The sequence below is a fragment of the Mustela lutreola genome, chromosome 8 (genome assembly GCF_030435805.1).
Source record: "Mustela lutreola isolate mMusLut2 chromosome 8, mMusLut2.pri, whole genome shotgun sequence".
Lineage (NCBI taxonomy): Eukaryota > Metazoa > Chordata > Mammalia > Carnivora > Mustelidae > Mustela > Mustela lutreola.
Window position 1 is genome coordinate 143,848,383 of NC_081297.1, and position 12,641 is coordinate 143,861,023.

At 38.4% G+C, this 12,641-nt stretch overlaps 1 protein-coding gene, 1 long non-coding RNA gene and 1 pseudogene across 5 annotated transcripts in view; 2 read left to right on the forward strand and 1 right to left on the reverse strand.

The window, feature by feature from the left end:
• XPNPEP3 (X-prolyl aminopeptidase 3) overlaps positions 1 to 12,641 on the forward strand; it is a 75,797-nt gene that overhangs the window by 11,418 nt on the left and 51,738 nt on the right. Inside the window, exons 2-3 of one of the 3 annotated variants that reach the window (XM_059187076.1) lie at positions 5,625 to 5,741; positions 6,759 to 6,850. Coding sequence is in view for 1 of the 3 variants with exons in the window: in XM_059187075.1 (XP_059043058.1) it covers positions 5,625 to 5,741 (117 nt within the window). In the remaining 2 variants the exon portion in view is untranslated. Of the gene's footprint in view, positions 1 to 5,624; positions 5,742 to 6,739; positions 6,851 to 12,641 lie in introns of those variants that run through there. The other 2 variants (XM_059187075.1, XM_059187077.1) reach the window with 2 other exon arrangements.
• On the forward strand, positions 6,434 to 6,508 carry LOC131839957 (U4 spliceosomal RNA; annotated as a pseudogene).
• LOC131839518 (uncharacterized) lies at positions 6,611 to 11,649 on the reverse strand. Of its 2 annotated transcripts, XR_009356967.1 has the most exons (3): positions 11,447 to 11,649; positions 8,975 to 9,154; positions 6,611 to 6,810 (listed from the first exon to the last, which is right to left on the reverse strand). It is a non-coding gene; the product is annotated as an uncharacterized LOC131839518 (long non-coding RNA). The 2 variants fall into 2 exon arrangements; XR_009356966.1 differs by lacking the exon at positions 8,975 to 9,154.

Genomic DNA, 12,641 nt, shown 5'->3' on the forward strand with positions numbered 1-12,641 from the left:
TGTAATAGCATCTACGTCAGACACACATGCTACTATTTGTATAAAGAAGTATAATACACAGATGGGATTTCAACAAAAAAGTGATAATTGCTGTCTCAAGGAAAGAGTGCAGGGTAACTTGGGGACAAATGTGGGAGGAAAGCTTTTCCCTGTAAATCATTTCTATATCTTTTGAGCTTTGATCCATATGAACATGTTACCCGTTCAGAAATTAGTTAAAAATTTAGAATTGTACTTATTTCACACAGCTATAAAGGATAGCTACTACATGTAGCGTCCTTAGAATACCTTTTGCAATGTAATAAACAGTGAATGTTGGCTGTCATCATGATCATTATTATCAGTGATGCTAGGATTTGGAGGTATTAAATACACTGGGCCTCTACCGTCTCTTGTAATAAGGAAAAGTGGAGCTGCATCCTATATTCTGTGAGCTTTGATTAGGACAAAAGTTGGCTGGGGCACCTGGGTGGCTCAGTCGGTTAAGTGTCTGCCTTCCGCTCAGGTCCTGATCCCAGGGTCCTGAGCTCAAGACCAACGTTGTTGGGCTTTCTGCTCAACAGGGAAGTCTGTTTCTCCCTCTCCCTTTGCCCCTCCCCGTGCTTGTGCGTGTGTGCATGTGTACGCACTCATGCGTGCGCTCTCTCTCTAATAAATCTTTCAAAAAGGTTTGCTTACAGTTGAAGAAAGCTTGGTCGTTATACTAAATTCCTCATTGTATTCCTTTTCTTCATAATACTCCTTCACAGTCAATTCACCAGCACAGTCTTGTATATTGACAACCCAACCCATTATCATCTCCTCCTCCTGCCTTCTCTCCTTTCAAGAAACACAAAGATCAAGGAGCAAATCACTAAAAATTAAAGTGGGCCAAAAGCTATTATGTGTTGAGGAAGGTGGTGTGGGTTTTTTTTCTAAGAGTTTATTTATTTGACCGGCAGAGATCACAAGTCGGCCCAGAGGCAGGCAGAGAGTGAGAGGGAGGCAGGCTCCCCACTGAGCAGAGAGCCCAATGGGGGGCTTGATCCCAGGACCCTGAGATCATGACCTGAGCCTAAGGCAGAGGCTTTAACCCACTGAGCCACCCAGGCGCCCCAGGAAGGTCATTTCTATAGGTGTTTGCAAGTAACACTGTATGAAATGTGATGTTTTAGTTGAGGCAGGGGTAGGGCTCAGGATCCCTTTATGCTCTTAAAAACTACTGAGCAGGTGTGCTCAGGTGGCTTAGTTGGTGGGGCAACTGCCTTCGGATCCAGTTGTGATACTGGAGTCTCGGGGTGGTGTCCTGCTTCGGGCTTCCTGGTGAGCAGGGGGTCTGCTTCTCCTTTTGACCTTCCCCTTCTCATGCTCTCTCTCTCATTCTCTTTCTCTTAAATAAATAAATAAAATATTTTTAAAAAAATTACTGAGCACCCTCATTTCCCTACTCCTCCTGAACTAGAGCTTCCCTCAGTGTGGAGATAGAGCATTTTAGTGCAGTGGTTTCCAATGGCAAGTTGTAATCTTAGTAGGTCACGGTATTAGTTTCCTGAGGCCGCCATAACAAATAACCACAAACTTGGTGGCTGAAAATAACAGAATTCTCTCACAGCTCTGGAGGCCAGAGGTCTGAAATCAAGTGTCAGCAGGGCTGTATGCCTTCCAAAGGCTCTAGGAAAGGATCTGTTCTTTACCTCCTCAGCTCCTGGTGACTGTAGGTGTTCTTGGGCATGTCTGCCTCCATGGTCCCATTACTTCCTCCTCTTCTGCTTTCTCATCTGTCTGATCTCTCTCTCTGCATTTCTCTTACAAGAGCGCTTGTCACTGAATTGAGGACGTACCCAGGTGATAAAGGATGATCTCATTTCAAGATCCTAATTACATCTGCAAAGACACCATTTCCAAGTAAATTAAAAGGCTCTGGGGATTAAGATGGGAACATATCTTTCAGGGGCAAAACCATCCCAGAAATTGCAGTAATAAAATCATTGTAGTGTACTGAGAAACTTTTTAATGGAGTAGGGTAGGCAAATATAGAAGGAATAGTATTTAGTGAAGTTTTTCTTAAAGATTTTATGTACTTATTGGAGTGAGTGGGGGGAGAAGCAGAGAGAGGGGAATAAGCAGACTCCACACTGAGCGTGGAGACCAACGCCAGGCTCCACCCCATGACTCCGAGATCACGACCTGAGCTGAAATCAAGAATCAGACACTTAGCCAACTGAGCCACCCAGGCATCCCTAGTGAAATTTTTATATATATCATATTTATATGTCTGTCTATACTAGGTTCCATGTAAAATATATTTCTTTTTGTGAATCTTGGTTTTAAAAGGTTGAAATCCACTGTCTGCTATAACCGCATTTCACAGGTAAAGAAATAATGCAGAGGAATTACGTAACGTCAAGATCACATAAATGATAGAATTAGCACTTTACTGTACCATGCTACCTTTAACTCTTTGTCTTAGATTGCCTTTCGGAGTGCATACTTATTTTCTTCATTTGTCTCTATATTTAACTCATCTTTTTCTTTTTTTACTTCTTACTATGAAAATTTCAAACATGCCGGTAGATAGAGTAGTATGTAATGGACTCCCATGTACCCGTCACCCAGCTTCAGCAGTTACCAACTCCTGACCAGTCTTCTTTCATCTTCTCCCCAATCCATCCCACTCCCGTGTTATTTTGAGACAAATCCCAGATTGTATCACTTCATCAGTAAATATTTCCATATTTAACATAACCATAGGGGCTCCTGGGTGGCTCATTCGGTTAAGCATCTGCCTTTGGCTCAGGTCATGATCCCAGGGTTCTGGGATTGAGCCCCACATGGGGCTCTCTGCTCAGCGAGGAGCCTGTTTCTCCCCATCTCTGCCGTTCCCCATGCTTGTGCATGCACTCCCTCTTCCCCACCCCCAAATAAATAAATAAATAATTTTAAAAAATAACCACAACACTATCATCACACCTTAAAGAAGTAAGCATTACTTCCATAATACCATCAAATATGCGATTATTATCCAGATTTCCAATTTTTTCATAGATGTAGTAAACAGTATGAGTGGATACTTGTTTTACAATTTGTTGCTTGAATCAGAATCCGTATAAGGTTTACATATTATAATTGACTGATAATAATTTTTAAGGTTTTTTAATCTATAAGTTCCTATTTCCATCTCTTACCTGCCATAAAATTTATGTGGAAGAAACAGAATTGTTTGTCCTGTAGTGTTTCCCACATCAGGACTTGGTTGATGCATCCCTATGTTGTCCTCTAGCAAGTTCCTCTGCCCTATGTATTTCTGTAAATCACTTGCCTCATCTTTGTTAAGCCTTCAATGTATATAGACTGGGCATATTCCCCAGTGGGTATTCTGTACATTTTCTAAAGCTAGATGCCAGGAAATACTTGTTTTTCCTTTTTCCCATTTTTCACTATTCTTAACTGTATTTTCACACTGCCTAGAAACCTTTACCATTTTGTCTTTTTAATCATCCAACAAGCTATAATTTTTTTCAATAATCCTCTGTAAATTTAATATTTAAGACTCCTAACTCACTAAATGTGTGTTCCTCATTCATACCACATAGTCCCTACAAAAACCTTTAACTTGATCGAGACATCACCTCCTCCTGTTGTAGCAATTGTATGTTCATGAGGAGATCATGTTGTTGAGATCAACAGAGAAGACCTACTAAGCAACAGGGTGGAGGGATAAGAGCAAAGATTTTGGAGTTTAATAAACTTAGGTTTGGGGGTGCCTGGGTGGCTCAGTCAGTTGAGCGTCTGCTTTCGGGCCAGGTCATGATCTCCAGGTCCTGGCATCAAGCCCCGCATAAGGATCCCTGCTGGGTGGGGAGTCTGCTTCGCCCTCTGCCGCTCCCCCTGCTGGTGCACTGGCCCACATGCTCTCTCTTTCTCTCTCAAATAATACCTAAACAAAAAAAACCTAGGTTTGAATTTCAGCTTCCCCAGTGATGTGTAACATGGCACAGATTACTACTTTGAGTCCAATTCCTTGTTTGTAAAAAAGCAATGATGATGGCAGTTAAAATCTTAATTCTGTAATTTGGTATACATACAAAGGCTTTAATGGTCTGATCCTTACCTTTATAATCTTTTCATCTTTCTCCAGCAACCCACTGACCTGAAATGCTCTTTTCCCCCTGGACACACACACACATACACACACACATACACACAAGGGCCTTTTATGGACTTCTCTCTTGTAATCTCATTTATAACACATTCCAGACCCATTTCTCTTTCAACTGACTGATTTTTTTTTTTAAGCTTTTATCTTTAGACAAACCATAAGAGACTCTTAATCTCACAAAACAAACTGAGGGTCGCCAGCGGGAGGGAGGGTAGGGAGAGGGTGGTGGGGTTTATGGACATTGGGAAAGGTATGTGCAATGAAGTGTGTAAACCTGCTGATTCACAGACCTGTACCCCTGGGACTAATAATACATTATATGTTAATTAAAAAATAAAAAATTATTTTTCAAGAAGATTTTATCTTTAAGTAATCTCTACACCCAATATGGGGCTCTTACAACCTGTAGATCAAGTCGCGTGCTCTACCAATGGAGCCACCCAGGTGCCCTTCACTTGACTAATTCTTACTCAGAGTAGGCATCCCCTGCTTCTGCCGTCCCACACCAACACCTTTTGTGTGCTTCTCTGTGTTCCCCAGAGCACTGTGTGCCTATCTTTGTCTTTGTACCCATCCCACAACATTGTATTAGTCTCTCTGCTCTCAGAAAAGTTTGTGAATGACTATACCATGGTGTTTGCCATATAGTGTTTCAGTGTGGTTTTGTCTCACCTCCACTAGACTGTATATTCTTTAAAGACCACAGTCCTCATTCTTAACATTTTTTTCTACCATGTGTTCTATCATATGCTTAAATCTTGTTGAATATATGCTAATAATAGTGTTTGTCGTATACCAGGATTAAACATTTTTCATACATGATTTAATCTAGCTCTAACATTTCCGAGGTTAAATGAGAGAACATGTGTATATTTTCTCATACTTAACATATTCTTTTTTTTTTTTTATTAAGATTTTTTAATTTATTTATCAGAGAGAGAGAGGGGGAGAGAGTGAGCACAGGCAGACAGAATGGCAGGCAGGGGCAGAGGGAGAAGCAGGCTCCCCGCTGAGCAAGGAGCCCGATGTGGGACTCGATCCCAGGACGCTGGGATCATGACCCGAGCCGAAGGCAGCTGCTCAACCAACTGAGCCACCCAGGCGTCCCTCATACTTAACATATTCTAAGTAAAAATGTTAATTCTCTTTTTCTGAAATTTAGGACACAGCTTCATAACTATCTCTGTGAAATACCCCTACCCCTTCCTTGCTTTTGTTTGTTGCCTTTTGTTCCCATAGCCCTATGTTCATGCCATAGTCATACTCTGTGTATATGTACCTCTGTTATACTGCAGTAGACTGAAGTTGCTAAGGGTAAAAATTACCTCATTTCTATATTCCTAGGGCCCAGCACAGTCCCTGACTGGTACAGAGGATGGGCCATATAAATGTTTGAAGGAGATCCAGCTGCTGGAGAGAGATAAATGTATACATATAGTGAGGACTTTCTAGATTATTGTTCCATTTCATTTTATTTTTCCTTCAGGGTGCATGTTGTGTTCTCAGCGAAGGTACTCCCTCCAGCCCATCCCAGAGAGGAGAATTCCAAACCGATACTTAGGCCAGCCCAGCCCCTTTACACATCCACACCTCCTCAGACCAGGTAAGCCCTTTAAATTGTTACTAACTGTCTCTCTTTTTAGATGCTCCCCTTAGAACTATGCTATCCAATAGAATTTTTTGCAGTGATGTAAATGTTCCAGATCTGTGCTGCCCAGTACAGTATCTACCAGCCACAAGTGGTTATTGCATACTTACAGTATTGCTAATGTAACTGAAGAACTTAATGCTTTATTTTACCTTTATTTTAGCTAATTTTAGACTTAAAAAGGCACATGCGGCTGCTTGTACTATGTTGATGGCACTATCTAGAGTAATAAATACAATAAGCCTTAAAATTCAAAATTACCAGTGAAAAGTATGTATTTTGGGATATTTTAAAAGAAAAGTTACATTACTTTCTAAGACATAGTTGCTAGATCAAGTGATTAATTCCCTGTGAGCTGCTATGTTAAAGACATTTTAGAAAACATTTTTCTGGGGCACCCAGCTGGCTCAGTCTGTGGAGCAATAGACTTTTGATCTCAGCATTATGAGTTCAAGCCCCATGTTGGGCATGGAGCCTACTTTTAAAAGAAAGAAAGAAAGAAAACATGGTTTTTTTGAGAGTACTAAGTGGTCATTTCATTTAACAAAAATCTTGCTAAGTAGATTATATTACATTTCCACATTTGATTTTCACAGCTTTGAGAAGTGATAACAGTGATAAAAAGGTAGTTAAAGGGTGAACTGTGTAGCTTTGTGCAGTGACAGTATCGTAGCCAATGAGGTTTATCCAAGGCGTGATTATTGCTAATTAAAAGGTGAACTGTGGGGAATGAAACCATTCCAAAGAGGTAGGTAGGGAAAAAACAAATGCTTTGTAGAAAAAGCAGTCAGATTTTCAAGGGAAATTAATTTTTGCTTCTGCCATGCAAAGTTAAATCTGTATTTGCTATGTAAGTATATAGACTAATAATCTAAATTGCCTTTAGAAATGTTCCTCTTTCGCTGTCTGTACTCAGTGAATGATACCAGTGTGTCTCTCAGTGAGGGCTTCCTTTTGCTGATTCTTCCTCAGACTGGAATTTCTGCTGGGAAATCGGCTGAGACTCAGGAAATGCAGCTCACCACTGAAATACACAAGAAATCAGAGTTTTTCAAAGCTGTAAGGTAAGCTTACTCGCATTCCAGTTAGTATTAAGTATTTCTCTAACCTATCAACCTACCTGTAGTCTCATTTTTTTAAAAAAGTAGAATTGACATTGAGTTTTACCAGCTTTGAAAATTACTGATTTCTCGTGGTGAGATATTTTTACATGGTGAGCTGCATTTTCTAGGCCTTGAAACTAGTAATCATATGGTCAAGATAATGGCCCCAGTATTTAAACTGTTTGCTGTGTATGTTATGTGCATGATAACTGTATAAAAATGATTGTAAATAAATATACACACATATATATTCATAAATGTATTATGTTCATATCAGCTATGGGAGGAAAAGAGATGTCTGTCATAATTTTGACTCTTCTGGACATAGGGTTTTAGACATTGGACTAAAAAGGAATAGAAGTAGATGGAATTTTAAGATAGAATCATCAGTGTTAAACCAGGTATACAGTTTTTGGAGGCAAAAACTATGTAAGTGTCCAAAGTATTAATCGCTTGTCTTTCTCTATGTAGATAGACATGGAAGTGTTAAAATGATTGTGGTGTGGAGAAAGAGTAAATTGTTGAGAAAAAATAAAAGGCATATAATATATATTTTTAAAATTTCTTTCACAGAGGTAGTCAGTCTGTTAGTTTTGAGTATAAAATTATATCATCTCTTACTTGGTTTGCTTCAGAAAGTTTCATGTTTGGCCTGTTTTCCCAGTGCTTATAAGTACTTAAAACTTCTGGAACATCTCTCAGTCCTTTCTGTAATTATTATACAAGGCCCATATATATTAGTAGAAATGTTAGAGAATACAGGTAAAAATATTTTTTTAAAAATCACTTAAAATTCCACCATTCATAGAAAACCACTGTTAAGGTTTTGGTGTATGTATCTTTCTGGACTTATTTTTTTATATAGAAGTATGTGTGTCTGTGTGTGTGTATACACATGTGTATACTTTGTATACTGATCAATTATTTCTTAAAAATAAATTCTTAGAAACGAAATTACTGGATCAGCTCTTTCTGAATTTTGGGGAGCTGTTTCCTTTGGATTTTTCCTGGCCATATCCACCCAAGTTTCCTGAAGCAAAAGTAACCTAGAAAATATTCAGCAAAATGGCTCAGATAAAGGAATTCTGTTTTGGTGTGCTACTACTGCTTGAGATGGAAATAAAAAATCAGACTGACTTTCTCAAGGTCTCCTAGTGATTTCTAAAACTTACTTCTTTAAATTATGTATGTGTGAATTTACTTAGTTATTTTTGAGTAATCTCTAGGCCCAACATGGGGCTTGAACTCGTAACCCCAAGATCAAGAGTCACATGCTCTACTGCCTGAGCCAGCCAGGCACCCCCAATTTCTTCTTTTTTACATTGCCATCCCAGTGCTGAGGACTAAGTTTGTAGAGACAGAAAATGTCATTTCATCCTCCTGATCACTAATATGCCTGCCACTTACCACCCAAACAGGGAAAAAGTGATTCTATGCAGGAGCTATATGATGTTATAAACTGTGAGTCTACTTTTTATAGTATCTGTGCAGATAGATAGTTACATAGTTCCCAGACATTGCCACAGGAGTAACGCTGTCATCAGGAGAATAGCAAGGTGTTCAACTCACATAAACACTGCAGTTTATCAGAGAATAGGAAGAATTACTGCCTAATAAAGCATTATTTCCAAGAAACTGTATTTCTAACATTGTTACATTCTTGGGCACAATTAATCTTGCAATATGTGATATAGTTCATAGCTCTTTAAGAAAGGGCTCTTTAAGAAAGGGCTGTTCAGGGGCGCCTGGGTGGCTCAGTGGGTTAAAGCCTCTGCCTTCTGCTCAGGTCCTGGGATCGAGCCCCTCATCGGGCTCACTGTTCCACAGGGAGCCTGCCTCCCCCCCCCGCCCGCCTGCCTCTCTGCCTATTTGTGATCTCTGTCTGTCATATAAATAAAATCATTTTTTTTAACTTTTTCTTTTTTATTTTATTTTATTTATTTACATAAATAAAATCTTTTTTTTAACTTTTTCTTTTTTATTTTATTTATTTGACAGAGAGAGATCACAAGTAGGTAGAGAGGCAGGCAGAGAGAGAGGAGGAAGCAGGCTCCCACAATTTGAGGGAATGCTTTTACCACTTACCTCTTTGTCCTTTATCATCAGATGGAACAGCTGATGTTACTGTCAAGTATAATATTTAAAATGATGGAAAGGTTGGTTCTAGACTGGGTGCTAGATAATAATTCCTGAATCTTCTTCCTTTAGAAGTGTCAGAACCAATTAGTTCTCCATCTTTCAGTCAAAGTTTGGTTGTAGTTATACCTTGAGCAAAGGGTATATTTTTTTAAGTTTCGTTAAAATGCTTGACTTCGATATCTAAAGGATCAAGATTTCTTTTGGCGCTGTAAGATTTTTACACTATTTATTTTTTTTTTAAAGATTTTATTTATTTATTTGACAGAGATCACAAGTAGGCAGAGAGGCAGGCAGAGAGAGAGAGGAGGAAGCAGGCTCCCTGCTGAGCAGAGAGCCTGATGCGGGACTCGATCCCAGCACTCTGAGATCATGACCTGAGCCGAAGGCAGCGGCTTAACCCACTGAGCCACCCAGGCGCCCTAGATTTTTACACTATTTAAAAGGTTAAATTTTATGTCCAAGAAATGACAAATTCCAGGTAGTCTGAATCTGCCTGGACCACTGGTTGAGCTTTTTCAGAACATACATACATATCATGATCCTATAGACTTACTGGATCAGAATCTCAAGGGAAGGGCTTTTTTTTTTTTTTAAGATTTTATTAATTTATTTGACAGACTTAGCAAGAGAGGGAACACAAGCAGAGGAACCGGGAGAGGGAGAAGCAGGCTTCCTGCTGAGCCGGGAGGCTGATCTGGGGCTCAATCCTAGGACCCTGGGTTCATGATCCGAGCCAAAGGCAGATGCTTAATGGTGAGCCACCCAGGTGTCCCAAGTAATACATTTTCTTTACTCAGTTCCTGTGTACCTATGGAATTTTAAAAATAATCCCATATTTGTATTGTTCATATTTTCCTCTTCATTTTCTCAAGTAGATTTTAATTGAGAATAAAGACTGAAGTGGTTTCATGTATAAATTGACAGGCGAATAAACCTGTATTTAACCTGTATGTATGGGGTTTGTTGATTACTCATTTCAGTTACCATTATATGATAATTAGCTTATAGAAATTCCATAAACTGCCATCTAGTGCAGAATTATGGAGTATTTCTCTGTTTTTTAATGCTGGAAGAAAAAATAATTTGAGATATAATGATTTTCCCGTGTTTTAAATACTGATATATTAAAAGTAAATAACTTCTATTTCTCTTTAACCTTTGTGTATATCTCCCATTCATATTGAGAAATTCTCTGAAGTAAGATCAGCAATACTCTGCTGTAGACAAGAATCAGGAATCTTACATAGAACTGAATAATAAGCTTCTGAATTGCTTGAGCCTCATTCTTATTGTGAGAGAAAGCCAAAGACTTTCAGGGCTCCTATATATCTATATAGATATCTATATAGATATACCAGAAGGACAACGTCTTTAAGCATAATTCTTTATGGTGATAATAATTGTATGTAATATTTATATATTGCTTCCCGTTCTACGTATTTTAACTTCTTTAATCCTCTTACAACTTTGAGAAGTAATTGCTATTATTATAGCCATTTTACAAAGGAGAAAACTGAAAACATAAAGCAGTTTGGTAGCTCTCCCCAAGTCATTCAGTAATTTGTTGAGCCAGGATTCCAACTCGCAAAAGTCTGACTGAGTCCACACTTAACCTCAAAATACGAAACAGTTGTGCTGGAGAATACTATCTGGAACTTCTAAAAAGTCTTTTTTTGTCAAGATTTTTTTTTTTAAGATTTTATTTATTTATTTGACAGAGAGAGAGAGATCACAAGTAGGCAGAGAGGCAGCCAGAGAGAGGGAGGAGGCAGCAGGCTCCCCGCGGGGCAGAGAGCCTCATCCCAGGACCCCGGGATCATGACCTGATCTGGAGGCAGAGGTTTTAAGCCACTGAGTCACCCAGGTGCCCCAAGAGTAGTATACTTTTTTAAATGTGAAATTTACATATCATGAATTGCATAAATCTCAAATTTATATATCATAAAGAGGAATTCAGTGAGTTTTGACAAAGGTAGATGCCAGTATACCTCACACACCTGTCAAGATACATAGAACGTTTTCATCACCCCAAAAAGTCTTCTTGCTCCAGTCAGTCCCCACTCTGTCCTTAACATGGATTGTTTAGGTTCTTCTTGCAGTCATACAATATGTACTCTTTCTGCCAAGCTTGTTTCGCTCAATATATGCAAATAAAATCTTTTCAGAGTACTTTTTTTTTATTGTTTCTTTGGTCGTTTCTTTTTTTCAGAGAGGGTCTGGGTTTTACTTTATCATTAACCTTTTTTTTAACCCCTGTTCTCCAGCTAGATAGTAATAGATCAGTTTATAAACTGCTTTCTTGTAAACAATAAAAACTACCTAATATTAAAGAATTCATTTTAAGAACTCTGGTTGAAGATCAGACCATGTTAAAATCCTAATCTAGGTATTTTTTTAGGAAATAATTAAAATACATACCTAGGTTGTAGCAAAGACTTGCATCTTTCCATCTATTTTTAGTCTTTGTAAAACTTTCCTCTTTGGGTTTTCTGCTTGGCTGATTAAATATGAAGAACATTTTTCTTACTCTCTTAAGAGGTCCAATCCCGAATATCCTGGAAGAGCTTTTCCTCTTAGCTGTAGAATCTCAGTTGATTGTGAGACTTTGCTATTTGCAGAATCTGGATTGTGATATGGAGGCATTTGATTGGTAAAGAAACTTGTTAGAATAGCCCCTCTATCCTTAATCGACTCCACATGATAAAATACTTTGTTCTTTACTGCATTACAATGTCACAAAGTTACAAATAGACATTCTTATTCACATACTGTTTTATCTGAAGAAATTCAGGCCAGACTGATCATTACAATGGTTAGTTTTATGATCAGAGGCCATAACAACTGCCAGGTTTACCTGTAGGGTTAAGGTTTATTACTTTATCACACCTTTTTTTATTTCCTCCTTCAAGTGATAAGAAGTCTTTTTTCTTGACCAAAGAAAATTTTTTGTCATGACCAAAGAGATCTTTGTTACTTTGAGATTTTAGAAGTTTGAAAGCATTTAGTTAATGATCACTCCATAGTGTTGATGATTCATAAGCTTAGAAAATGTAGCCAGTGTTTTAAATGTTTCTCATGTAGTCAGTTGTATGAAATCGGATTCAGGAAGAAGAGGAATTTTTTTTTTTTTTTTTTTTTTTTACGATTTTATTTATTTGACAGAGAGACAGCCAGAGAGGGAACTGAGCAGGAGGAGTGGGAGAGGGAAAGGAGAGGAAGACGCTCCTGCAGAGCTGGGAGCACTACGAGGGGCTCGACCCAGGGGTCAGATGCTTAATGACTGAGCCACCAGGGCACCTAGGAGAGGAGTATCTTGAAGGGAGTAAAAGACACTTTTCCAATCCTGTTTTGATTTTCAAATAATTGTATCTTTTTTCAGAAGTTACTTTCTAGTATATCTCTGTATATGCTTTTTTATTAAGGAGAACAGAAGAGAACACAGATGAAAGTCACTAAAATTGTGAATTTCCTTATTTCTCAAAATTAAAAAAAAAAGAATTGATTTCTAATTTAGTTTTATTACATGTACTATAGAGAGAAAGGAGAAGACAAAAAGGAAAGGTTGGATGAGCTGCAAATTATAACCAGCCTCTACTTTTATGAAAGTATTTAC